At 42.1% G+C, this 25937-nt stretch overlaps 1 protein-coding gene across 1 annotated transcript in view; it reads left to right on the top strand.

Annotated features, from left to right (window-relative positions):
- The first annotated feature begins 10941 nt into the window (after positions 1-10941).
- ADGRE3 (adhesion G protein-coupled receptor E3) overlaps positions 10942-25937 on the top strand; it is a 46556-nt gene continuing 31560 nt past the window's right edge. Inside the window, exons 1-4 of the mRNA XM_081091464.1 lie at positions 10942-11035; positions 14020-14070; positions 19038-19160; positions 25270-25425. Coding sequence (XP_080947590.1) covers positions 11011-11035; positions 14020-14070; positions 19038-19160; positions 25270-25425 — 355 coding nt within the window. The 5' untranslated portion in view covers positions 10942-11010. The remainder of the gene's footprint in view (positions 11036-14019; positions 14071-19037; positions 19161-25269; positions 25426-25937) is intronic.

Genomic DNA, 25937 nt, shown 5'->3' with positions numbered 1-25937 from the left:
AGAGGCACTACAGGATGTTTGATCACAGAAAGGTTGGAAGCCCTCGGTTCTGAGTATGAACCATGGTCTGTGTTTTCTTAGATTCTGTGTTTGTATATTCGGCATCCACCAATCATAGGGCCAAATTACCGGCCAGGTGTTTACGTCTCCCATGCCACCGAGAACCACCTCCCTGGCCACTTCTCATATAACCAATACTCCCCCATCCTAAAGCACCCAGACCAGGTGCCAGACAACCAGGCCCCCCAGAATTATTCAAACTCGCCAGCCCTGTGGAAACCCCAATAAAGGCTCTGACCTACACTCTTCCCTCTCTCCCTTCTGCCTCTGGAGAGGGTGGCCTAAGGAGTTAGGCCTGGATTCAACTCCCAGCTCCAAATCCAGCTCTACCACTTGTGGCTGATGTGTCTTAGGGATGAACTGCTCAACTTCTCCACATGTGTCTGGAAGTGGATCTCCTCTGCCCACTCAGGACATTCTGTGACTGCCTATTTCCTGGGGCTCAGATGCAGCAGGAGATCCCTCCTGTGCTCACTACTGAGCGGGACTGGAGTTCTGCGGAAGGTGCTGGAGCCCCATGCTGAGAGGAAAGAGCCACAGAAACCAGAGAGGACCTGCCCATTGTGGCATCCTTCCCCCTCCCACAGTCCACCTGCCAGTCAAAACATGGAGACGGTGAGGGCCTGGAGATGCCTTCAGCAGCACCTATCTGTTCATTCCTACATTCAGCCAACATCGAGAGCTCCAGGAATGCTCGGTAAGGGGTTACTGCACCGATCCTGGCAGAGGAGGCCTCTGCAATCCAGCCGCTCCAATAACACATCTGCAGATCTCAAGTTCTCAAAAAGCACATGCCCTTTTCCAAGCAGCTATTGGAAGACATCCTCTACCTAAACAAGAATGTAAGACAAGGACATCGAGGACCTGGGGAGGAGGGGGTCTCAGCTGCCCTGGGGCAAGCTGTGCAGGGTAAGGATTTTGGCTGCCCGGCAGCCCATACGAGACTATGCAGGGTGAGGCTCCCCATGCCTAGGGCACAGGAACAGGACAGAGGTCTCTACAACCCAGGCCATGCCACCCCTTCCCCTGGGCCAGCATCTATGATGCACAGAGGTCAACACCATCCATAACAGAAGGAAAGGTGTGCAGACTGAGGGAACCCAGAGGTCTCACTGACTCTGGGACAAGGAGGCCCAGTCCAGGGTTGAAGCTGGGCTTTGTGTGTCCCTCTACCTAAACCCTAACCCTCAAAATTCCCAACAATGGGAACCCACGTTTCGGAAGCTCCTGCAGTTTGAGAAAGCAGGAACTCAGAGCCAAAGTGGGGATGGAGGGGCTCCATGTGTATCTTCTCATACACTATAATGTACAAGCTGGTTCTGAAGGTTCTTCTCCACTTTGAAAAGGGCTTCCTTGCAGTCTGGGGTCTCAACTTGTCTCTGAAGCAGGAAGGGATCCCTGACAACTTTCCCACACTCTTTATAATCAGTGTGGCCCTCTCTGCTGTGGGTTCTCTTGTTCATGTCCAGGTATGGTTCCTCCAGAAGCCTTTCGCACCACAGTTAAATCCTGGAGATGTCTTCTCTCCAGGCAAAGTTTGCTCCTGACAAGGGGTGGATGATGATGAAAAGCTCTCCGGCATCTGTGCCGCACCCAGGGATGCTCCCAACAGAGGTACGTTTTCAGCATTTTGAAGAGGTGCACCTTGTTTACACAGGTTGAGTTCTTCAAAGACACTGCAGGCTCCACCACCAGGCTCTCTCACATTCATAACTGTCCTGGGGCTGCCCTAACAGACATCATGTCTCTCATCATTGCTGCAGATAAATCACATTTCACACAATCAATGTCTGACTCACACCAATGGGAATGTTTACTTGGAGGAACTGTATATGAAGAAAGAGTCTTGAGCAACTAACAGGTGGAGTTCATGGACTGTGTGAACAGTCATAGTCACAGTGTCCTCGTATCATCAACTTCTCCAATGAGAGGAAATAAAGGATCACCTGCCGTGAATCTTACCATTTGCAAATCATGAGATGAATTTTCCTCCAAAATATCCTGCATAGGAGTAGACTCTTTGGCTTTAGGTTGAAATTCCCAATCTAAAATGAAATGTAACCAAAAAAAAAAAAGACACTTTGTTCAGAAAGAAATGGTGATATGAAACTGACACAGAAAAAAATGTGGTTTTTTTTTAATATTGATCCTAAACTTGGGGAGATACTGAAAGGAAAGCAAAGCGAGTAGAGCTCTGTATGGAATTTGGAAGCGACAGGAACAAGGAGGAAATGAGAGGCTATTTTTCCAAGCAAAAGATTCCATGGAGAATGAGAATGACGTTGCCAGAAAGAATGTTATCAGGCAAACAAGTAAGAAGCAATTAGACAACACACATAGAAATGTTTAACTTAAAGAGGAATTGGACAATCAATGTGGGTAGAGATGTAGAGAAATCAAAACCTTCATCCACCGCTGTGGGAACAGAGAATGGTGCACCTGTTTTTAGACAACAGTTTGGTAGTTCCTCAAAAAGTTAAACACAGGGTTACCATATGCCCAGCAACTTCATTCCTAAGGATATACTCAAGAAAACTAAAAACATGTCCTCATGAAATCTTGTACATGAATGTTCACAACAACATATTCACATTGCCAAAAAGTATAATGTCCATCAATAACTGACTGGGTAAACAAAATGTGGTCCATCCATACAATGGAAAGAATGATGCATGCTACAACATGGATGAATCTCAAAAATGTTATACTGAGTGAAAGATGACATAACAAAGGTCACATGTCATATGATTATTTATATGAAATGTCCAGAACAGGAAAATCAATATAAATAGAAAGCAGATCAATGGATGCCAAGGGCTGGAGGGAGGTGAGTGGGGAGTGACTGATAACAGGCATAGGTTTAATTTCGAGATGATGGAAATATTCTGGAGTTCAGTAGTGGTGATAACACAATTTTGTAAATATGCTAAAACAAAACACTGAATTATGTGGTTTAAAAGGTTGCATCTTGTGGTTTGTGAATATCGCAAATTTTCTTAAAAAAAAAAAAAAGGGAACATATCTTTTTCTGAAACCAAAGAGCTATAATGTGAAAACAGAAAAAAGCTCACGCAACTTACTTGAGAAACCTCATACCAAATAGCCTATTTCCCCTAAAAATAGAGGGCCTTTAAAATGCTCTAAGACTGATACTTTCCAGGTACCAACCCATAATAGGGTTGGTCACAAGATCTCTGTGTCCCCTGGTACTGACCCACACCCACGACACAGAGAACGCCTCGGTCTGCTGCCCTCAGCTCTTCCCTTGGCCCCACCTGGGAGGCAAGCCTGGGTTTGCATGGTGGTGCCCCTGCTCATGGAGAAAGACGCACATGCTGACGGAGGGCTTGCAGAGGAAAAAAATGCTTCCCTACCAGCCTCCCAGCTTCCACATGGACTTCAGCTCAAGACAGTGAATGAGTACAAAGGTAGCAAAATGATCACCGAACCCAGGGCCCAAACCACAAACACACTCCTCTCTGGGGCTGAGGTTCTCTAAGCCCTGAAGCTCAAGCCCAAAGTCACTGAGACTAGCACAAGTCCTGACCATGGAAAAAATTAAGCCAATGCTCTGTTAGCCTGTGGAAACTAGTGAACGGTAAACACCACGAAGTCCGTACCACATCTTTGTGGTCCTGTGGCAGGCACTTATGCAATTTGATGCCAGCCTTACCCTTAGGAGCCAGTGTCCTACAGTTGTCCAGTATTCCAAATCTGCACAGGTTCCCCCAAGCACCGCCCAGCAATGCCCACTCCCAGATGAGACCCACTGCCACGTCCTGGAAGATGACTGATTCATAAGACAGCACAGATATTCTGGCTCAGCAAGGACCACCCTCTCCATTCTGCAGGACAACTGATTATCACTGGGGGAGGGAAACCCAGCGCAAGAACATTCAGACAGGGAGTTCTCTCCATTCCAGTGTTCAGCAAAGCCCACCTGCCACTTGTTTTTGTAAATAAAGTTTTATTGGCACACAGCCATGCCATTCATTTACCTATCTCCATGGCTATTTTTTGCTACAAAGGCAGAATTGAGCAGTTGCTTCAACAGAGATCACATGGCCCACCAAGCTAAAAATATTTACTTTAACATTTTGACAAATCCAAAAGTATAGATTTTGGCTCTTTGTCATTCACTGACCAGTGATAGCAGAGCCTGTACTTCTGAGCTTAGAGAGTTTTTCCTAAACTCCTTATTTAAGGCATCAGAAGTTTGGGTTTGATTGCTTCAGTCCCTAGGTCCCCTCCCAAGACTTATATACGCATTTAGTAATCTTTTATGCCCGTTAAAATAGGACTTCCGTTGCAACTGAAAAGTTTTATAGCCTGTAAGTTCAGAATTCTCTAGGGCAGCACTGTCTAGGAGAGCTCTCTGGGATGATGGGAATGTTCAATGTCTGCACTTGCCAAAAGGGCAGCCACCAGCCCAAGTGGCTACCGAGTGCTTGAGAAATGTGGCTCAGGAGACTAAGAAAGGGACTTTTTAAATTTTATTGGATTTTCATTCATTTAAACTTAAATTACTACAGCCATGTGTTTATGGTAGGTCTCACAAGGGAGAGCAGGGATGGCCCTAGAGCAGTGATTCTCAACCTTGGCTGCACATTAGAATCACCTGGGAATCTTTTTAAAATCAGGATTTTTAGACAACAGTTTGGTAGTTCCTCAGAAAGTTAAACATAGGGTTACCATATGCCCAGCAACTTCATTCCTAAAGATATACTCAAGGATTTTAAAAAGATTCCCAGGTGATTCTAATGTGCAGCCAAGGTTGAGAATCACTACCCTAGAGGAGCTCAGCGGCCAGCTCTAAATGAGCCCCACTCTGCACTCAGACTCCAGAATTAGGCAGAGCCCCTCCTCCAAAGCCACCTCCCACCAGAGGTCATGCACTGAAGGAGGTCGCCAGGTCCCCTGGAGCAGGGCAGAAGACGCTCCACACTTCCCCTCCCTTTTCTTCCTTAGCTGATGGTGAGGAAAGAGGGGACAGAGCTCAGGACCCCTAATTATCTACTCCCACCAACCCGAATCCCCAACCCCTCACCGTGACACCAGCCCCAGGGTTTAAGGTCTCAGTAGGCATCCTCCCTGCAATTCAAGGAGACCGAGTATAAGAAGAGGTGAGGCTGGAAGTAGAACACCAAACAGGGGTTTGACTCAGGTAATCCCATTTTTGTGGGCCACCATCGGGGTGACCAAGTGAAAAACCCAATAAGCAACATATTGAGCCCCACGCCACCTTTCAGACCATGGCAGATGACCATTTCTACTATTGCCTCTCCCCTAATAAAAGGGACAGGAAGAGATTAACCAAAGATCTTACCTATGGACACAGACTGTATGGTGGTGAAGGCCTGGGGTGGGGTGGAAACCAGGTGGAGGGGAGCTATGGGGGAAGAAAGGGAGACATCTGTAATACTCTCAACAATAAAGTTTTTTTCAAATGCTTGTTCACATAATACAATCCACAAGAGACTTCAGATGTCTTTAAGTAATGTTGATTCTTTCTAAAAAGGCAAGGTGAAACATGTATTCTTTCTGAAAACAAACATCTCACTCATAAAATTGAAATCTTATGTTTAGTTTTCCTCCAGAATTATTTTTTTCCTCATTTCTGAGTAGAGTGAACTTTAACCCTATTATTTAAAATAAAAATTTAAAAGAAGACATCCCATTTATGACCAACTCAATTTCAATTCCCATTACTAACAAAACTATGTCATCTTTTTCCTGGAGTCCCATGTTTTGAAGCTTGTGGTAGTTACAGACTTCGGGTAACTGTGCCAAAGTGAAGAGAACTGAATTGTTTACTTTTCCTTGATAAGATTTGTGACATAACTGAAAAATAGCTTTTCTGAAGACACCCTCACCTCGCAGTGAAAAAAAAACTGATATTCACAAAGTCACAAATTAAAAGCCCAGCTGACATGGCTAGTGGTTGAGCATGGACTCATGAACTAGGAGGTCAGGGTTCATTCCCGGTCAGGGCACGTGCCCGGGGTTGCGGGCTCCATCCCCAGTGTGGGGTGTGCAGGAGGCAGCCGATCCATGATTCTCTCTCATCATTGATGTTTCTATCTCTCTTTCCCCCTCTCCCTTCCTCTCTGAAATCAATAAAAATCCATTTTAAAAATAAAAGAAGGAAGAGATATGAAAGGAAAAGGCAACAAAAGCTACATTAACAGGTCCTAAATTTAGGAACTGCAAATCGTCAGTCACAAAAAAAAAAAAAATCGTCATCTAGCTCATCCCTTGATAGAGGATGCATTCCATTTTTAAAAATTTACTTGACAAGTCATTCAACCCAATTTGTACATGTAGACTTAGACCGAACTTTCCCATTGCCGAGCTGGATAGTAATATGAAATGTCACATTAAATGAAATGGGAATTGCTTATGCACAGTTATCTTGCATAAGGGCGACAGGTAGGGCCCTATAAACTCGGGGAGCCCGGTGAACTGGGGCTGGCCGGTGTCACCATTCCTGAGCTGCAGAGCCTGCACTGTACTTCGCGATTTCCCTTTTGGGAGATGGATGAGTCCCATCTGCCGGAAGGGGGTTACCTGGGGACGAGGTACCCGGCCGGAGAAGTTGGGGACGCGGCTGCAAGTCCGAACTGTACTCAATCCATCCCGACCCCAGGGCAACCACGGGAGGAAGCACCTCAGCCAGGACAGCTGTCCCAGGCCGCGCGGCCCCTGGGGGCCCTCCCCGCCCTTCCGAGCCGCCGGACAGCACCAGCAAAAAGGAGGGCACACGCCCCACCGCAGCACGCCGCGGGGTCCCTGCAGAGCAGCTAGACGCCGCCACCGCCGCCGCCGCCGCCGTTGCCCCAGCGCACTTCCGCTTCCGGTCTTGGGGCCCCGGGAACGGAAGTAGCCGGGGCTTTGGTTCTCAGGTCCAGAGAAGGTTCAGACAGTGCTGGGAGGTTGACTTAAATGTCCAACCTCGGAGGAGAGGAGAAATTCTAGTTTAATTGCCTGAGGGGGTGAGGTAAGGCTATGGGGTTGGGTCAGAAGGACCAGAAGGATCGGCGAGTGGAGTTGGGGGAATGGACAGAGCTGGGGACGGGTTTACGTCCAATGGGCGGGGGTAGGGGCGGGACCTGGGCTTAGTGGGCGGGGTCTCGCTGGCGGGGTGAATGCTCAATGTTTAACTTTTCCTCTCCCCTTCTCTGGCCTCTACCTTACTCCTTTGGCTTAATCCAACCCCCTACAAAAAATATATCCTAGGTAAAATTTACTTTTCAGTCTCAAAAATTTTTCTTAAAAATAGCATCAAATATAGTCATGAGCTGCATAAAGATATTTCAGCCAACTAATAACCTCATATACCATGGTGGTTCCTTAAGATTTTAATGGAGCTGAAAAATTCCTATCCCTTGTGACTTACAAGCTGGCTTCATGTTTTATCACAATGCAATCCTCAAATACTATTTTATGTTACAACTAGAGGGCTGATGCACGAAAATTTGTACAAGAGTAGGCCTTCTTCCCTCCCCCCCCCCCTCCCATTCCCACTCCGACAGCACCAGCTTCCCTCCGGCACCCAGGACCCAGGCACCCAGGACCCAGGCTGCTTACCTCCAACCACCGGCAGGTACCCGAGACCCAGGCCCCATTTTCGTCCAGAAGGACATCCAGAATGATGCCTGGAAGGACAACTGGTCTAATTAGCATATTACCCTTTTATTATTATAGATTGCCTCCAATATTCAGTACAGTAATATGCTGTGCAGGTTTGTAGCTTAGGGGAACAGAATTTGTAATACAAAAATAATGTCTTTGAAAACCAAGTAGAAGTTACTCATTGTAAGAGACACTTACACTAGAAAGGGAAACTTCCGTTTGTAAGGGTGTTTCCCTCCTTATCTCAAGAGACTCTTATCAATGCAGAAGACCAAGATATAAAATCTACATAACAACCTTACTTTTCTGTTTATTACGCTTTTCCTGGTAACCTCCCATAACTGACTCCTTCCACCCCAATATCTTATTTTGTCTTTAGCTAACAGTGGTATTTAAGGTGGTGGCTTCAGCCATTTTGGTGAGTTATTCCGTTTTACAGTCTCTCCCATGTATATAGGAGGTATACATGTTATTAAACTTTTGTTTCTTTTTCTCCTGTTAATCTTCTAATACAGAGATGTCTTGTCAAGAACCCAGCAGGATAGAGAGGAAATTATGTTTTTCTTCTCTACAGAGCAATAGGCTACATCATATAGCCTAGGTGTGTAGTAGGCTATACCATGTAGGTCAGTGATGGCGAACCTTTTGAGCTCAGCGTGTCAGCATTTTGAAAAACCCTAACTTAACTCTGGTGCTGTGTCACATGTAGAAACTTTTGATATTTGCAACCATAGTAAAACAAAGACTTATATTTTTGATATTTATTTTATATATTTAAATGCCATTTAACAAAGAAAAATCAACCAAAAAAATGAGGTGTCATAGGTTCGCCATCACTGATGTAGGTTGTTAAAGTGAACTCTATGATGTCACTTATGATGTATTTCTCAGAATGCATTCCCATCATTAAGAGGCCCATAACTGTATCTTATTTCTTCTACAACTTGCCTTTCTCTCTAAAATAAGATATGAAAATCTGTTCAAGACAATAGATAGGAAATCTGTCTCTTCTTTCTTAAAATTATGTATTTGTTAAGGAGGAAGAATTATAAGAAGTGCAAATTGGTAATTACAAAATAGTCATGGGGATGTGAAGTATGGCAATATTGTCAATAATATTGTAATAACTATATATGCTGTCATATGGGTACATTTTTGGGGGTGATCACTTCATAAATTATATAAATGTCTAATCACTATGTTGTACATCTGAAACTAATATAATGTATGTCAACTAATTGAAAAAAATTATTTTTTAAAAAATATGTATTTAAAAAAATGTTATTCTCCAGAACATTTGAGATCTTGCTTCCTGGCATATTTTGTTAGTTTGGCTCAAATAAACTCTTATTAAATTTCAGAAAAATGAATAAATAAATATGCATTTGTTATGTAGTTTAGATAATGATACAGTAGGCAGCTAGGAAAATTCCAGGAGAAGTGGAATAGGGACACTAAGACAGATAGTTAAACAGCAGTTTTCAGCCACCTAGTAAATTCTATCTTCCCTAAACCAAGGACACTTAAGAGTAAATGGTTTGCACTTCTCCCCAACCAGAGGGTTGATAGATTAAATCACCCTATTCAGGGAGACAAATAATAGAAATCCAATTAAGTGCCATTTGCCAACCACACCCAAGTACAGACAAATTAAGAAAATAAAGCTCATTTTTGGTATATCAGCATAAAACTGGTGACTATTCTATTGATCCACCCCTAAGAACTCCCATAAACACCCAGCCTTTGAAACCCCTGAAAATGAAAGTCCCAGTGCCCATGCCATTCCCTTCCCCCTACTCCTCTCCTTCCCCCACAGGTACATGTCCCCTAACCTCTAAGGGACCTCATGAGACTTGCAACCGAGGAAGCAATGGGCAGCAGCATCTCATCCCAGGCTAACCTCCTGAACTTGTCTTCAAGGCCCCTTTTCTTTGATTTCCCAATGAGCCAAAGTAGCCCAGCCTCAGTTCTCCTGTTGCTCTTGTATGACCTTCCTTATTTCACGGTCCTAGAATGTTTTTGCTGCAGTCAATAAATTCCTCCTTGCTTTTCTACACTTTGTCTCTTGATTGAAATATTTCCCTCAAGAACACAAGAACCAAAGTCCATTTGACCCAGCAATCCCACTTCTGGGAATATATCCTAAGAAATTGAAAACACTAATTCAAAAGAATACATGCACTCTTATATTCATTGCAGCATTATTTACAATAGCCAAGATCTAGAAACACCCCAAGTACCCATCAGTAGATGAGTGGATAAAAAAGCAGTGGTACATTTACACAATGGAATACTACTTGGCCATAAAAAAGATGGAAATCTTACTTTTTGCCACAGCATGGATGGGTCTGGAGAACATTAAGTTAAGTAAAGTAAGTAAGCCAGAAAAAGACAAATACCATAATCTCACTTATATGTTAAATCTAATAAATAAATTAATGAAATAAATAGAAACAGAAGCATGGAACAGACAGCTGTTAGAGGGCAGAGTGGGGGGGAGGGTGGTACTGGATGAAAGAATGTGAAGGGATTAAGCAAAAAAACATATACGTAACACAAAGACACAAACAACAATATGGTGGTAGCCAGAAGAAAAGGAGGGTGAGAGGTAGTTGGAGGTGGGCAAAGGGAGAAAATGGGTATAGAGAGCAGCTTTGCTTGGGGCAATGGGTGCAAGAGACACTGTGGAGATGATGTTTTATTGAATTGTACACTTGAAACCTTATGGTTTTGTGAACCAATGTCACTCAATAAATTCAATTTTAAAAAAAGAAAACAAGTGTAGAAAGACATAGAAAATAAACAAATAAAAAGCAGATCCACGTGCCCTGGCTGTGTGGCTCAGTTGGTTGGAGCATTGTCCCATACACCAAAAGGCTACGGGTTAGATTCCCAGACAGGGCACATACCTAGGTTGTGTGTTTGATCCCTGGTCGGGGCGCATATGGGAAGCAACCTATCGATGTTTCTCACATCAATGTTTCTCTCTCCCTTTCTCCCTCTCCCTTTGTCTCTCTCTAGAATCAATAAAAACATATCCTTCGGTGGAAATTTTAAAAATAAAAAGCAGAACTGTGGGTCTGATGGTGAAAGAAGAGAAGTTCACTTTTCTGAGAATAATTTCCCAAGTCAGTGCATAGAAAATAAACATAAAAAACAGAACCATGGTCTGATGGTGGAAAATGAGAAGTTCACTTTTCTGACAACAATTTCCTTAGTCATGTCTCATGAGTTCACCTTGACACAGGGAAAGTGGTTGGCTTAAAGCGCAGTACAGAGCTTTCAGAGCTGGCTGGCGAGGATTACCTGCATGCAGGAATGAGAGGGCCATCACTTCTTCAAGGTATGTGTAACCTTGACCATGACTGTATCTTAACCTACCCCCTTTCAGGAGCTACTCAGTTTAACAATTAACTGTCTTTTCCTTCTTCTCTTTTCTCTGTTTTGCTTTGAACACTCTCCTTTTCTCTTAAATTATGGTTTCTTACTTCACCACCCTATTTAAACTATGCTCCCAAATAGCCCTAAAATTTTTCTTATGGTCTAATCCAGTGAGTTGTTCACCTTCTTCTATACAGGTTTTGGTTTTTAATTGATATCCTCTCGTTCCTGACAACTTCTTTGACCTAGCACTGCCCTAACTCGTTCTTTGCCTCTCTTGCTATTCTTTCTCCCCCAACCCTTTTCCTTTTCCTGTACCAAGACTGTTATTAATAACAACCAATATTTTTGAACACTCACCCTGCACCTTATATATATTAACCCATTTAATCCTCTCAACAGGCCCATGAGGCAGATACTATTATTATCCCCATCATACAGATGAGAAAACAGGGGTACAAAGAGGTTATGTTGCTTGTCAAAAGTCACACACTTTATAAATGGCAGAGCCAGGGTTCTACCCAAGCCACCTGGCTCCAGATCTTTGCTATAATACTCTTTCCACAGGATTCTGTTTGGGGTCTTCATCTCTTTGTCTATTCCCTCTCCCTGAAGGAATCCCATAATCCTGTGGCTTCAACCACAACTTCTTTGTAGATAGTTCCCCAACTCTGAAATCCAGTGCATCCTTCGGGCTCCAGGTCAAAGAACCGTCAACAGCCACAAAATCAATCATAGTTTACATTTATCAAGCACCTGCTTTAGCCTGGCATCAAGCTAAAATGTTTTCCACTCATTATGACACAGCATCTTCACATTACAGATGTGAAGTGGCATTATGGAAAGGTTATAGAGTTGCTTAAAACCTCACAGTTATTTATTTGCAGAGGGAGAGACACATCATAAATTCTATCAAAATAATATAGACTACTTAAAAGCAAATGCCATGTTCCCTCCCATGACATCTATAATAATAAAAGTGTAATATGCTAATTAGGCCAGACGTCCTTCCAGACGACCTTCTGTACAAAGTTGAGTGCCAGAGGGAAGCCGGTGCCAGCAGCAGAGGAAAGGAAGGCCTACTCTTGCATGAATTTCATGCATTGGGCCTCCAGTCTCACATAGAAGAGATGTCCATTATATATCTGTGGAATTAAGTTTAAGTGAGAGAGTATGCTATTTAAATGCGAGAAGCCCAAGCAAGATATTTCCTGCTTTGGGGGCAACTGGAGGCAGAGTCCTAGACACTTCGGAGATGGATTATTTGTGACTTTTGGTTATCCATGAACTCTCTGCCCTCATCACTGGATGTAACAGGTAGTGGAATAAAATGAGCATCAGGTCAAGAATTAGAAAAGGATTCTCATGCAAATAAAATGATAATAGAGGCAGCCAGCATTTTTTCCCTTTTTTTTTTTTTCTTAAGACAGCTAGCATTTATGGAGGATTTCTGCCAGACTTTATGTATTTCCTCATTTATGTTATTGTCCCAATGCCAGGAAATGGCAATACCCAAGTTTGCCCAGCTGGTGTCTGAGCAAATTGAAACTGAGGACCAAACAATCAATGGATGATTTCAAAAGTCTCTTAGAGCTCTGGCATTCCGGCATGCTGATGACTTTCCAGAAACTCTGATTTAAGATGCATGCACATATTATGGAGAGTGGTGGTGCTGGTGGGGCAGAAAGAAAACCCTAAAGACTAGCCTTGAGGAAATGTGACAGGGCCCAGATTGCCTGAGTTTTAGGAAACACTTTGCAGTCATATGTTTTACTAGTTGGCTCTGGCCATGATTATTGACAAATAAGGTGTAAATGTTTCAATATGAACCACCAGCGTAGCTCTTTTAGTGTGCCCTGGCTGAAATTTAGCTCTGGTGACTAGTAACCTTACTTGCAACTTTGATTACCCCCTAAGAAAGTGGGTCCTGCTGATGAGTAAATAAAGAAAACTTAGCATACAATTAAATAACATTCAGCCTTTAAAAAGAAGGAAGTCCTGCCATTTGTGACAATATGAATGAACCTTGCGGACATTATGCCAAGTGAAATAAGCCAGACACTGAAGAAAAAATACTGCATGATTCTACTTATAGGAAGTATCTAATTTAGTCAAACTCATAGAAGCAGAAAATAAAATGGTTGTTTCCAGACGCTAGAGGGATGGGTTAAATGAGGAGTTGTTTTTCCATGGTTAAAAGTTTTTGTTATACAAGACGAATAAGGTATAGAAATCCACTGTAAAACATAGTACCTAGAGTTAACAATGCAGTGTTGTGCACTTCAAAATATGTTAAAAGGGTAGATTTCATGGTGAGTGTTCTTACCAAAGAAAAAAGAAAAATACAAAAGAACACAAGGAAATTTTTGGAGATGATGGATATGTTTTAGTACCTTGATTGTAGTGATGGTATCATGGGTATATGGTGTATGCATATGTCCATACTCATGAAGATGAAGACATTAAATGTGTGTGATTTTTGTATATCAATTATACATTGATAAAGGTTTTAAAAAGCGGTTCCCAGTAATGGAAGGGTTTGCGGGTGATGGATGTAAATGAGTATGGACTAGCTTGGTGGACATGAGATAAACTTTGATTCCTGTGCAGCCTGACCAAGGAGGACATGTTGGGAGGAAGCCCAAACTACCCCAGGCCGTGAGACCACATGAAGGGACAGTAATGCCCAAATAGTTTCCAGCCACTCCAACCCCAACCACTATGAAACTGCAACAATTTAAGAAACCCTGAGTCAGAATCACCCAGTTAGGCTCTTCCCAAATCTCTGGCCCACAGGTATCATAATAAAATGAAAGTGGTTATTTTAAGCTGCTACATTTTGTGATGGTTTGTTTTACAGTAATAGATAACTGATACACAGTCCTTGAAGAATTTCCTGAGATCTTTTCTCAATAGTTTCATGTCTCTCCCTTTTCCCTGTTCCAGGACTCTGCATTCTGCTGAGTTTGTCAGGAGTCATGATTCAGAAGGCCAACTGTGAGTGCAAAAAGCCTGCCCCTTCCATCATCAGAGACCAGAGAGGGGGTAGACTAAAGATGAACTGGGGACACCCACATCCTCTGACAATCTAGAAAAAAGAGGCTTGTAAGGGGAACAGAGCTTGAGCAGGCTTGCTCCTGTGTTGTTTCTTTTTTAATTGATCATTTTATCAAATTTGGATATATTTTAATTTATCTTTTTATGTTACTTTTATTAGTCTATTTGTTTGCTTTTAGTACCCACAATGTATCCAATGTGGAGACAGAACAATGAATAAAAAGAAGTCTCTTGAAGTAAACACTCACGTGGGGAAAAACAGCATGATGGTCACCATTTCATTCTGATTATAAGCACATCAACACAAAATGAACAAGATCATTTCAGGTTAGCTTTAAATCCTTGGAGATCTCACTAGATTATGGCTCAGAAGGTCTAGGGTGGGGTCTGAGATTCTGCATTTTTATCCAGGGGATGCATTCTGAGTAGCCAAGCTCTACATAGTGGGACCCCATCATATTCCCAGCACGATGTATTAATTCATTCCTCACAATAACCCATTTTACAAATGAGGAAATTGAGGCACAGAGAGTTTAAGATACTTGTGCAAAAACACACAGCTATTAAGTAGTGAAGCCAGAATTGAACCCAGGGTCCCAAGTCTTGACTAACTCTTTCTCCTTTTATAAATTCTGCAATGATCTTGAGAATGACACAGTTATGATTAATTGAAATTTTTCTGTTAACATTAATTTGTTTAATGCCAACCCCAGTCCTACATCATGCACAGTCTCTACAACTTGGGTTCGGTGTTTCTAATATTTTTTAGATTTTTTTAAAATTTATTTTTGAGGTATAGTTGACATACAATATATTAGTTACAGGTGTACAACTTAATCATTACACATTTATGAAATCTTGCCATTTGCGATAACCTGGATAGATCTAGAGGGTATTATGCTAAGTGAAATAATTCAGATGGAGAAAGGCAAATGTCATATGATCTCACTTATATGTGGAATCTATAAAACAAAATAGTGAACAAACAAAAGAGAAACAAATTCTTAGATATAGAGAACAAACTGATGGTTGCCATATAGAAGAGGGCTGGGGAGTGGTAGGAATAGGTGAAAAAGGAACAGGGTTAAGAAGTACAAATTGCCAGTTATAAAAAGTCACAGGGAGCGTGACTCTGGAGCCAGGGTATCTACTTGATATTCTACTGCCTCTGCTCATACTGAAAACATGGAAACATGGAGGCCTCAACCTCAGCCATGGCTCCAAAGGCAAAGGTCAGCACCGATGGCAGTCAGCACCTAATGATGTGACTGACCCAAGGACATTTCTCTTGGATTTGGCCACAAACTTATAGATCTTCTACGCTGTATACAGGAACAGACCCCAAACTCCATGAAGACAAGCATTCCTCTGTTCAGAATGTTGCCCTATGTCTCTTCATCTGGCAGTCACACTGTACAACAGCTCATGACATGTTCAGGGTTGAGCTTCACAGTCAGCCAGCCTGAGAGAAAATCCCATCCATGAACAGAACAACAGCAATCAAGACCCAATTACAACAGGAGAGCCCAAATAACCCACAAAAGGGACACTCCTAGAGCATCCAACCCAGGAGTTCAAGGTGACTACACCACTGGGTCCCACAGGACATTTACTACAAAAGGCCACCCCATGAAAACTGAGAGTCAAACAGTTCTATCTAATACATAGAAACAAACACAAAGAGACAACTAAAATGGGGAGACAAAGAAAAAGGGGATGAATCTTCAGAAAAATAAATAAATGAAATGGAGGTAAGAAAATTATCAGACATAGAGTTCAGAGTAATGCTTATAAGGATGCTCAAGGAACTACAAAGAACTTAATGGGATCTGCAAGGAACTTAGAGGAAACTACATCAGCATGAAAGGGGCATGGAAACCATGAATAAGAACTAGTCTGAAATGAAGAATACTATACTGACATCAAGAATACACTGGAAAGAATTAAAAGTAGGCTGGATGAAGCAGAGAATCAAATCAGTGATTTGTGAGACAATGTAGGAAAAAACACTCAATTAGAGCAACTAAAAGGAAAAACACTTAGAAAGCATGAGGATAGTTTGAGGGGACTTTGAGACAACATGAATCAGAACAACATCTGAATTATAGGGGTCCCAAAAGGAGAAGAAAGTGAGCAAGGGCTAGAGAACCCATTTGAAGAAATAATGACAGAAAACTTCCCTAACCTGGTGAAGAAAAAGTTCAGGAAGTACAGAGAGTGCCAATCAAGATGAACTCAAAGAGCCCTCGCCAGTTTAGTTAAGCGATTAGAAAGTCAGCCCTAGGACTGAAAAGTCCCAGGTTCGATTCCCATCAAGAGCAACATACTTTGGTTGCAGGTTCGAATCTGGGCCCAAATATTCCTCCTGGGTGAGTGCAGGAGGAAACCAATCAATGTGTCTCTCACATTAATGTTTCTCTATCCATCTCTCCACCTCCCTTCCACTCTTTCTAAAAAGTAGTGGAAAAAATATTCTTGTTTGAGGATTAACAACAACAAAAAAAGAGACTCAAGACACATTATAATTAAAAAGGCAAATGTTCCTCGAAGAAACCATAGGCAACAAAATCTCAGACATCTCTTGTAGTAAAATGTTTGCAGATACATCTCCTAGGGCAGTGGTCGGCAAACTCATTAGTCAACAGAGCCAAATATCAACAGTACAACATTTCAAATTTCTTTTGAGAGCCAAATTTTTTAAACTTAAACTATATAGGTAGGTACATTGCTATTAACTTAATTAGGGTACTCCTAAGGCTTAGGAAAAGCCACACTGAAGGGGCCAAAGAGCCGCATGTGGCTCACGAGCCTCAGTTTGCCGACCACAGTCCTAGGGCAAAGGAAACTAAGGATAAAATAAACAAATGGGACTACATCAAAATAAAAAGCTTCTTCACAGCAAAAGAAACCATCAACAAAATGAAAAGGTAGCCCAGTGTATGGGAGAACATATTTGGTAATGATACATCTAATAAAAGGTTAATATCCAAAATATATAAGGAACTCATACAACTTAACAAAAGAAAAACAAACAATCCAATAAAAAAAAATGGGCACAGGATCTAAATAGACACTTCTCCAAAGTGGACATACAGATAGCCAAAAGACATATGAAAAAAATGCTCAAAGTCTCTGATCATCAGAGAGATGCAAATTAAAACAACAATGAGGTATCACCTCACACCTATCAGAATGACTACCATCAACAAATCAACAAATGACAAGTGTTGGTGAGGATGTGAAGAAAAAGGAACCCTAGTACACTGCTGGTAGAAATGCTGACTGATGCAGCCACTATGGAAAACAGTGTGAAGTTTTCTCAAAAATTTAAAAATGGAACCGCCATTTGACCCAGTAATCCCACTTCTAAGAACACTAGAGGCCCGGTGCACAAAATTTATGCAGGGGCGGGGGGGGGGGGTTGTCCCTCAGCCCGGCCTGCATCCTCTCTCAATCCAGGACCCCTCAGATAGGGTCCCTAGGCCTGACCAGTGATCAGGGCCTATCGGAGCTTTCCTTCCCCCGGCTGCCAGCAGCTGACCCCACCTCCACCACTGCTACTGCTTGCCATCTGTGTGGCAGTGCCCCTCCTCTCCCCCACCACACCACCAGCTGCCTCCCTCTGCAGGCAACAGGCAACAGGCAACAGGCATGGGGTGTGATCGCTTAGCTGGCCTGGCTATTGTAAATAACACTGCTATGAACATGGTTGGTGTTTCTGGATTCTTAGGATATCTATAATAATAGAAGCATAATATGCAAATCAACCAAACAGCAGAACAACTGCCTGGATGACCATGCTATGACATGCACTGGCGCCAGACCAGCCAAGGTGGGTGCAATGCGATTGGTTGGGGAGGGCCCCACCATCGCCCCACAGAAGGAGGCCCAGGCCATCCTCTGTGCAGTGATTGATTGCAGAGCCCCATGATTGATTGCCCCAAAGAGGGAGGCCCAGGCTACCTGACCAGGGGTGCTGCGATGATCGCCTCTGCGGGGCAATTGCTGGCCGGCCCTGCACACCCGCCACAGTGTCACTGGCCAGTGGCCTGGGCCTCCCTCTGTGGCTGCTGGCTGGGTGGCTGGGGCCTGCCTCTGCTGGGCAATTGATCATGGAACCCTGTGATCAATTGCCCAGCAGCGGGAGGCCCCACCTACTTAGCCGGGGCTCCACAATCAATCACTGCACAAGAGAGGCTCTGCCTACCTGCTGCAGCACCTCTGGTCAGGTAGCCTGGGTCTCCCTCTTTGGGGCAATCAATCATGGGGCCCCTAAGTGCCCCCCCACCAGCCTGGTCGCCCCCAACTGCCCCTCATGCAGGCTTGTTCACCCCACGCAGCCTGCTATTCAGTTGTTTGGTCATCCCTCACTAACCCCCCTACCGGCCTTGTTGCCCCACCCAGCCTGCTGTTTGGTCGTCTGTCCAGTTGTTTCAGTCGTGATGGCCCCTGGCTTTTTATATATTAGGATATGCATAGACAATAGTTCAGTGAAGGCCTGGCATGGGGTGGGGGCTGAGTGGAAGCCAGCAAAGGGTGGGGGTTGGAAATGAGGGACATCTGTAATACTATCAACTATACAAAATAAATTTTAAAATAATAATAATTTTTTAAATAAAAAAATAGTCTCAGGGATGTAAAGTACAGCATAAGGAATATAGTCAACAATATTTTAGGAACTATGTATGGTGTCAGGTGGGTACTAGACTTATCAGATTGATGACTTTGTAAGGTATATAAATAGTATCTCTAATTTTTTTTTTTTTTTTTACTGCACTGAGACCTCACAAAAGGGAAAATGTACAAGTCCTCTTAGTCTTGAGGGGCCTTGTTCAGAAGCAAAGCCAAATAATAACTCAAGAGTTTTTAACCCAGGTGGATCTGACCTGCCTCTCTTCTCCCTGCAGGTGCCTGTCCTCCGTGCCCCCAAAATGCTGTTTGTGTCGATGGCACGAACTGTACCTGCAACTCTGGATACACCTCCCAATCTGGGAAGAAATTCTTCACATACCCCTTGGAGATATGTCAAGGTAAAGGGGTAATTTTCAAATTTCCCAGAGTTGGAACTGGAAGGTAGGCAGCGTAAGGGCTATGGGGAGGTAACAGTAATGCACAAGGCTGAAAACTACCACTCAACCTTCACCAAGAAACACTTTCATGAAGTTCGCAAAGGGGGAGCTCTTCCAGAACCTAGCTAGGTCTCAATATTCTCCTCTATAACATGGGAGTGATAATGCTGACTTTATGAGGATGGTAGGGGGTGGAATAAGGTAATGAATCTGACAGTACTTTGTGGATTATAAAACATCATATAAATGGTGCTCTTTAAGTTCAAAAAATAGAATATGCATGAAGTCATAGCAAAGAGAGAATAAAAGCTTGGGCAGAAAATTTTCTAATATAAGTTCCTCTGGTCCCCTAAGATGCAAAATGCAGTCTCAGCTCAATAATTAAAAGGACCAATCCTACGGGATAATGAACACTCCAGACTTGAGTTAATAGTGGCTTGTTTCCCTCCCTAGTTCAAGCACCCTCCTGGTTGGAAGCCTGCAGTCAGTCCTCTTTCCCACTTAACACTTCTACTCTTCTTTGCCTCATCTTGCTACAGTTGGAACCCAGAAGAAAGAGGAAAAGGAAGTAGGAAAGTCTCTACTTGGCTGATGCTATTGTTGCCATTTAGACTCTATGTTCCCAAGTCAGAGCCTTTCTCTATGATAGCCTTTGTGGGTTGTATGAAGATAATGCCCCTCTTACCCAGTCACTGCCCTGAAATTCCCCTGATAACAGTAAGTTTCTTCCTACACCTTCCTCATCCTGGAGGAATCTTGTGCTTCCTCCAGCTGAAGTCCATTTGCCACTCCAGGTGACCCTCTTGAACAGAACCTAAGCAACCCCACACCAGAAATCACTCACATCTGACCCAGCTCTAGTTCTTTGGAAATAGTCACCCACCTTTGCCCAAATGTGCAGGTGAAGTAGATATGTCTTCTTTGCCCAATGCAAGGCAATGGCTCACCCTTTCGATTAGGAAAAAATCAGCTGGGTCCCCACAAAATACAGACAATGTATGTAATTAACTGAGTGAACTCCTTAAAATCTCTCTCTCTCTCTCTCTCTCTCTCTCTCTCTCTCTCTCTCAGAGGAAAGAACCCACACATATTTCTCTTCTTGGGTAGGAGTGGAGGGGCTCACAGCACAGCATCAGCTCTCTCCAAATAAAGCCTCCCTCTCTTACTCATCAACTCCTGATTCTTCAAACACTTAATAGAATCTGGCCATGTGATCCTTAAAAAATCATACGGCCAGATTCTAGACACCTTCTCCTTTGTACATGTTGCATCTGGGCCATTTCCTCACTTAGCAATATGGCGTCTACTCCAGTTGGTGACAATGCTGAAACTTCTGCTTTAATAACTGTGATGATAATAAGTTAACATCAAAGTATTATCTCACTATGTGCATTGTAGAGAATGGAAATGATATTAAAGAAAACTTGGCAAAGGCAATCACAAGTACAAAGATCTTTGGATTGAAATATGTCTAACTGATTCCATAAAAAGAAAATGAAGTCTCTGTATCCATAGCCTGGTAAGCGATAGGGACATTGAGTTGGAGACATAGTTGGGGACCAGTCTTATAAAGCTATGATCATCTTTTAATTGGGATTTAATTCATATGCCATAAAATCCATACTTTTAAAATATATAATTTATTTGGTTTTAAGATATTCCAAAATGGTGTACCATTACTACTAATTCCAGAACATTTCACCACCTAAAAAAAAACCCCAAACTCATTAACAGTGACTTTTCATTTACCCCTCCCCCCAGCCCTTGGAAAAACACTAATCTGCTTTTGTCTCCATGGATTTGCCTATTCTGGACATTTTATATAAATGGAACCACATAATATGTGGTAATTTGTGTCTGGCTTCTTGCACTCAGCATAATGTTTTCCAAATTCATCCTTGTTGCAGTATGGATCAGTAATTCATTCCTTTTTATGGCTGAATAATAGCCATTATATAAATATATCACATTTTATTTATCTATTCTTCAATTGATAGGCATTTGCATTGTTTCCAGTTTAGGACTCTTATGAATAATGCTGCTGTGAACATCATTTACAAGTATTTGTTTGAACATCTGTTTTCAATCCTTTGGGGGATATATACTTAGGATTGGAATCAATGAGTCGTATGATAACTGTGCTTGACTTTTTGAGAACTTGTGAACTGTTTTCCAAAAGTGGTTGTGCCATTTTACATTTCCACCAGCAATGTCTGAGAGTTCCAAGTTCTCCACATCCTTCCCAACACTTATGGTCTGTTTTTTTTATTGTAGTCTATATCGTGGGTATGAAGTGATATTACACTGTAGTTTTGATTTGCATTTCCCTAGTGACTGATGATGTTCAGCATCTTTTCATGTGCTTTCTATCTTCTTTGAAGAAATATCTATCAGACCTGGCCAATGTGACTCAGTTGGTTGAGTGTCTTCCCATACACCAAATGGTTGCTCATTCAATCCCCAGTGGGGGGCATGCAGGAGGCAGCCAATCAAATCAATGTTTTGCTGTCACATTGCTGTTTCTCTCTCTCCCTCTCCCTTTCTCTCTCTCTGAAAATCAATTAAAAAACAAACAAATAACCTTCCATGTTTAAAAAAAGAAATGTCTATCAAATTATTCACCCATTTACCCATTTTTAATTGGGTTATTTGTATCTTTTTCTTGTTGCTGAGCAGTGGTTCTTTATATATTCCAAATGCTAGTCCCTTACCAGATAGCTGATTGGCAAATTTCCTCCCATCTATGGGTTTTCTTCTCACTTTCTTGATAGTGCCCTTTGAAGCACAAAAGTTTTTTTATGAAGCCCAATGTATCTATTTTCTCTTTTGTAGCTTGCACTTTTGATGTCATATCTAAGAAACAATTGTTTCTCACAATCATTCATTTTTGTAGAATATGTTCCTTGTTGTATTATAAAATGAAGAAATCACTTTTAATTTTTAAAAATTTATTAAGGATTTTAAACTAATGGCTAAGATTTTCTACTTTTTAATTTTTTATTAGAAATTTCTTTGCTTGAGCATATGATTGAGTTTATTAAAATGTATATTTTCTGTTCAAGGAATGTGAGATTCTCCCAGTGCATAGGTCTCTGTCTCTTTCAGTCTTTCTCTATTTCTGTTTCTTTCTACCTTTGTGTGTGTGTGTCTGTCTGTCCATCTGTCTTTGTCTCTCTGACTGTGTGTGTTTATTAATTTTATTTATTCATCAGTTTCTCCATATCCTTATTTATTTTTATTAGATCTTTCCTCTGTTTGTGTATGCTTATTGATTGTGATATTCAATTTCACTCTGTATTTATTTTTTATCTACTAGTTCTGAGAGAACTAAATTGAATATACCAGTGCAATTGTATTTTGATTTGTTCTTGTTTCTTGCATTTTCACTTGTTTTTGCTTTTTGTATTGATCCGCTATGTTGTTTGGTGGATACATAATTATGACTGAAATAAAATTTTCTATTAAACATCAATACGTAGTGTCCCACTTACCTGATTTAGAGCTTTGAACCTTAAATTCCACTGAATCTGATATTAATATTACATGTTCTGTTTTATTTCTGTTTTAATTTTCCTAGCATCTCTTTGTATACCCCTTTATTACTAACATTCTTTTTTAAGTATATTTTTATTGATTTTTAGAGAGGAAGGAAAAGCGAGAGAGAGATAGAAACATCAATGATGAGAGCGAATCATTGACTGGCTGCCTTCTGCACGCCTCCTACTGAGGATCAAGCCCACAACTTGGCATGTGCCTTTGACTGGAATCGAACCCAGGACCTTTCAGTCCATAGGCCAACGCTCTATCCACTGAGCCAAACCAGCTAGGGCTTAACATTCTTTATCAGTCTTCTGAAAACAGCAAGGTTCATTGCTCACCCTTGCTTCCTCTTCCCTTCATCTTCCCCCAGGTTAAGGTTTCTGAATTTACTAATTTCACACTTGTTAATTTGTTTTTGCTTAGAGCACTTTCTTGAATGTTTTCTTCAAATTGGGTACATGGGTAATATCTCTCTCAAGTATTGCATAATCTCATTTTCTTTCACTCTAATAAGTAGATTCTATCTGTTCTTGGTAGAGAATCAGTCCTCTTATCTCAGTTATTCATTGGTGCAGTAATCACAGAAACTGTCTTCAAGCTTGCAGGGTTGCAGATAGGAATTCTAATATTGCCTTGAGTCTCATTCCTTTGTGGTAACTTGTAACTTGTCTCACACTTTTTAAGGTTTTTCCCAGAAGCCCCCAAAAGCCCATTCTTACTTTTCATTGGATAGAAGTGTGTCACATGACCACCCTAGGTGAAAGGGAGGCTGAGAAAGAGAGTACCTGAGAAATGGGAACAAGACTGCCATTTCTGGCCTGAGAAATGATGTTTTGTGCTGGTCTCAGTCTATGGATAGTAATGCACTGAAAATGCTTGGGGGGAGGGGTCTCACCTGGACCCAGGTGAGACATGTACCCTTTCTAAATTAATGTTACAACTGGACTGACCTTGTGGTTCTTATTATGATTGCAAGATGTCCTTCAGCAATAACCATTAGAAAATTGTGAAAAGATACAGGTTTATATATCCAGTGACTGGCGGTATGCTTATTGGAAATCCACTTTGAAGTAGATGCTTCTTTGAAATGGATGCCTCAGCAATCAAAGCTTAAGTTAGGTCTTTGCATTTTAAAAAAGGCAGGGTTTACACCAAAATAGAAACAATATTGCCATGTCTGGGCTCCCAAGCAAAGAATTACTATTGAGTTGGCACTATGTCACATTCTGAAACCCCAAATTTCAAGTTTTCTGAACCAGACAGGGAAATCACACAGTTTCACTACCCACTTGACAATTTTAAAAAGCTGCAATAACAAAATACCACAGGCTGGATGGCTTAAACAACAGAAATTTATTTTCTCACAATTCTGGAGGTTGGGAAGTCCATGATCAAGGTTCTGGCAGATTCAATTCCTGGTTAGGCTTATCTTCCTGACTTGTAATTTTCTGCCTTCTTGTTATAGCTTCATATGGAATTTCCTTGATTATTGCAAGTGGTAGAATGGGGGGGGGGGGGCAGGGGGGGCTTTCGTCTCTTATTATAAGGACACTAATGCTATCACATCAGAACCCCATTCTTTTTTTCTGTCACCTTTTATCCCTTCTATGCCTTCTTCCACCTACACCCATCCCCTTTCACCCTTACAATCGCCACACTCTGCCCATGTCCATGAGTTCTCTCTCTTTTTTTGTTGTTGTTCAATCCCTTCACCTTCCCACCCTGCCTCCACATGTCTGCCTGCTCTTTATCTGAGTCTGTCTTTATTTTGCTTCATAGTTGTTTGTTCATTAAATTCCACATATGAGTGAAATCAGGACCCCATTCTTATGACCGCATTTAATTTCAGTTACCTCCTTGGAGGCCCCATCTACAGCCACAATGGGGGTTAGAGCTTCAACATATGAACAGAGGGGCATACAAACACTTAGTCCATAACAGTAGACATGGGCAATGTCCCACTTAAATGCCCTGGGCATTTGCCATTCCTTTACACACCAATTCTGAGACTTTCTCTGGCTACTGAGGACTACTCAGCCCACATTGGGAACAGGTGGAAAGGGGGCTTAACACTCCCTGGGAGCATTCCCCCATGGGTAAATGATGAGATCTCCTGGGTAAATAGCCTGGCGCCCTCACTCTTTGCCTGGGGTCACTCTGAAGTGTGTGCTCTACACTGCCTCCCAGAGGTCCCAGAGGAATTGGGACTCTGTTATCCCCAGTGGAAACTTGCTTGATCCTCTTTATTTTCTGCCATCCCTGTCTCATTTCACCACTTCCCCTCCAGTGTTTTCTGGGATCACCTCCCAAATAAAGTACTTGCACTTGGATCCGTGTCTCAATGTCTGCTTCTTGGAGAACTCAGCCAAAGTCAATGAGGAAAGGCAAGAGCAAGGACAACCATTACCTTAACTGATTGTCTTGGAAAGTCAGGACAGACTCTGGTGGAAAGAGCATAGCCTCTGGCACATGTTAGATGCACAATAAATCTTTGTCAAATGAATGACCAAATTTCTCCTTTGTGTTCCAGATACTGATGAATGTAAGCCTCCCATTAGTGTATATTGTGGACTAAATGCTGAATGCCAGAATGTTCCAGGAAGTTTCTACTGTCAGTGTGAAGCTGGATATAAACTCCTCTCTGGGAATACACAGTTCAAGAATTCCAATGAGAACACTTGTCAGAGTAAGAAAATTTTTATCATCTTGTCATCTTTCCACATTTTTCACTGAGTCTAACACCAGAAAAGATATTTTTTGTGGTGAGGACAGGACATGTTTCTATTTCCTGGAAGAAAATGGATAATGAAAAGAGGAGAGAGAAAAAGGAAAGAATGAAGTTAGAGGAATAATGGGGTTCAGAAGGCAAGTAGACTTTGGAGATGGGGATGAAAAGGTGGTAAATGAGGCAAGATTCCTTGAATTGCAAAGAAGAGAAACTCAGTTGGGTTAACTTAAGCAGAAAAGATGAGTTTATGATAAGGATGCATGGATATATCTTGGAACTCAAGGACAGGAAAAGAGCTGGACTTCTGGAATGAAAAGAAACTGGAGGCTCAACACTCTCAGGGTACCCCAGTCTCTGATTCTCTTTGGGACAGAACCTGTCCTCCTTCCTTGCAAATTGGATTTCTCTGCCTCCTCGTCCACAGGACAGGAACAATGGCCAACAGCTGCAAATCTTAGCAGTGTATTGCT

This window comes from Myotis nattereri (assembly GCF_964212035.1).
Source record: "Myotis nattereri genome assembly, chromosome: 5".
Classification (NCBI taxonomy): domain Eukaryota; kingdom Metazoa; phylum Chordata; class Mammalia; order Chiroptera; family Vespertilionidae; genus Myotis; species Myotis nattereri.
Note: the sequence above shows the minus strand (reverse complement) of the source record. Positions and strands in the feature narration are given on the sequence as shown.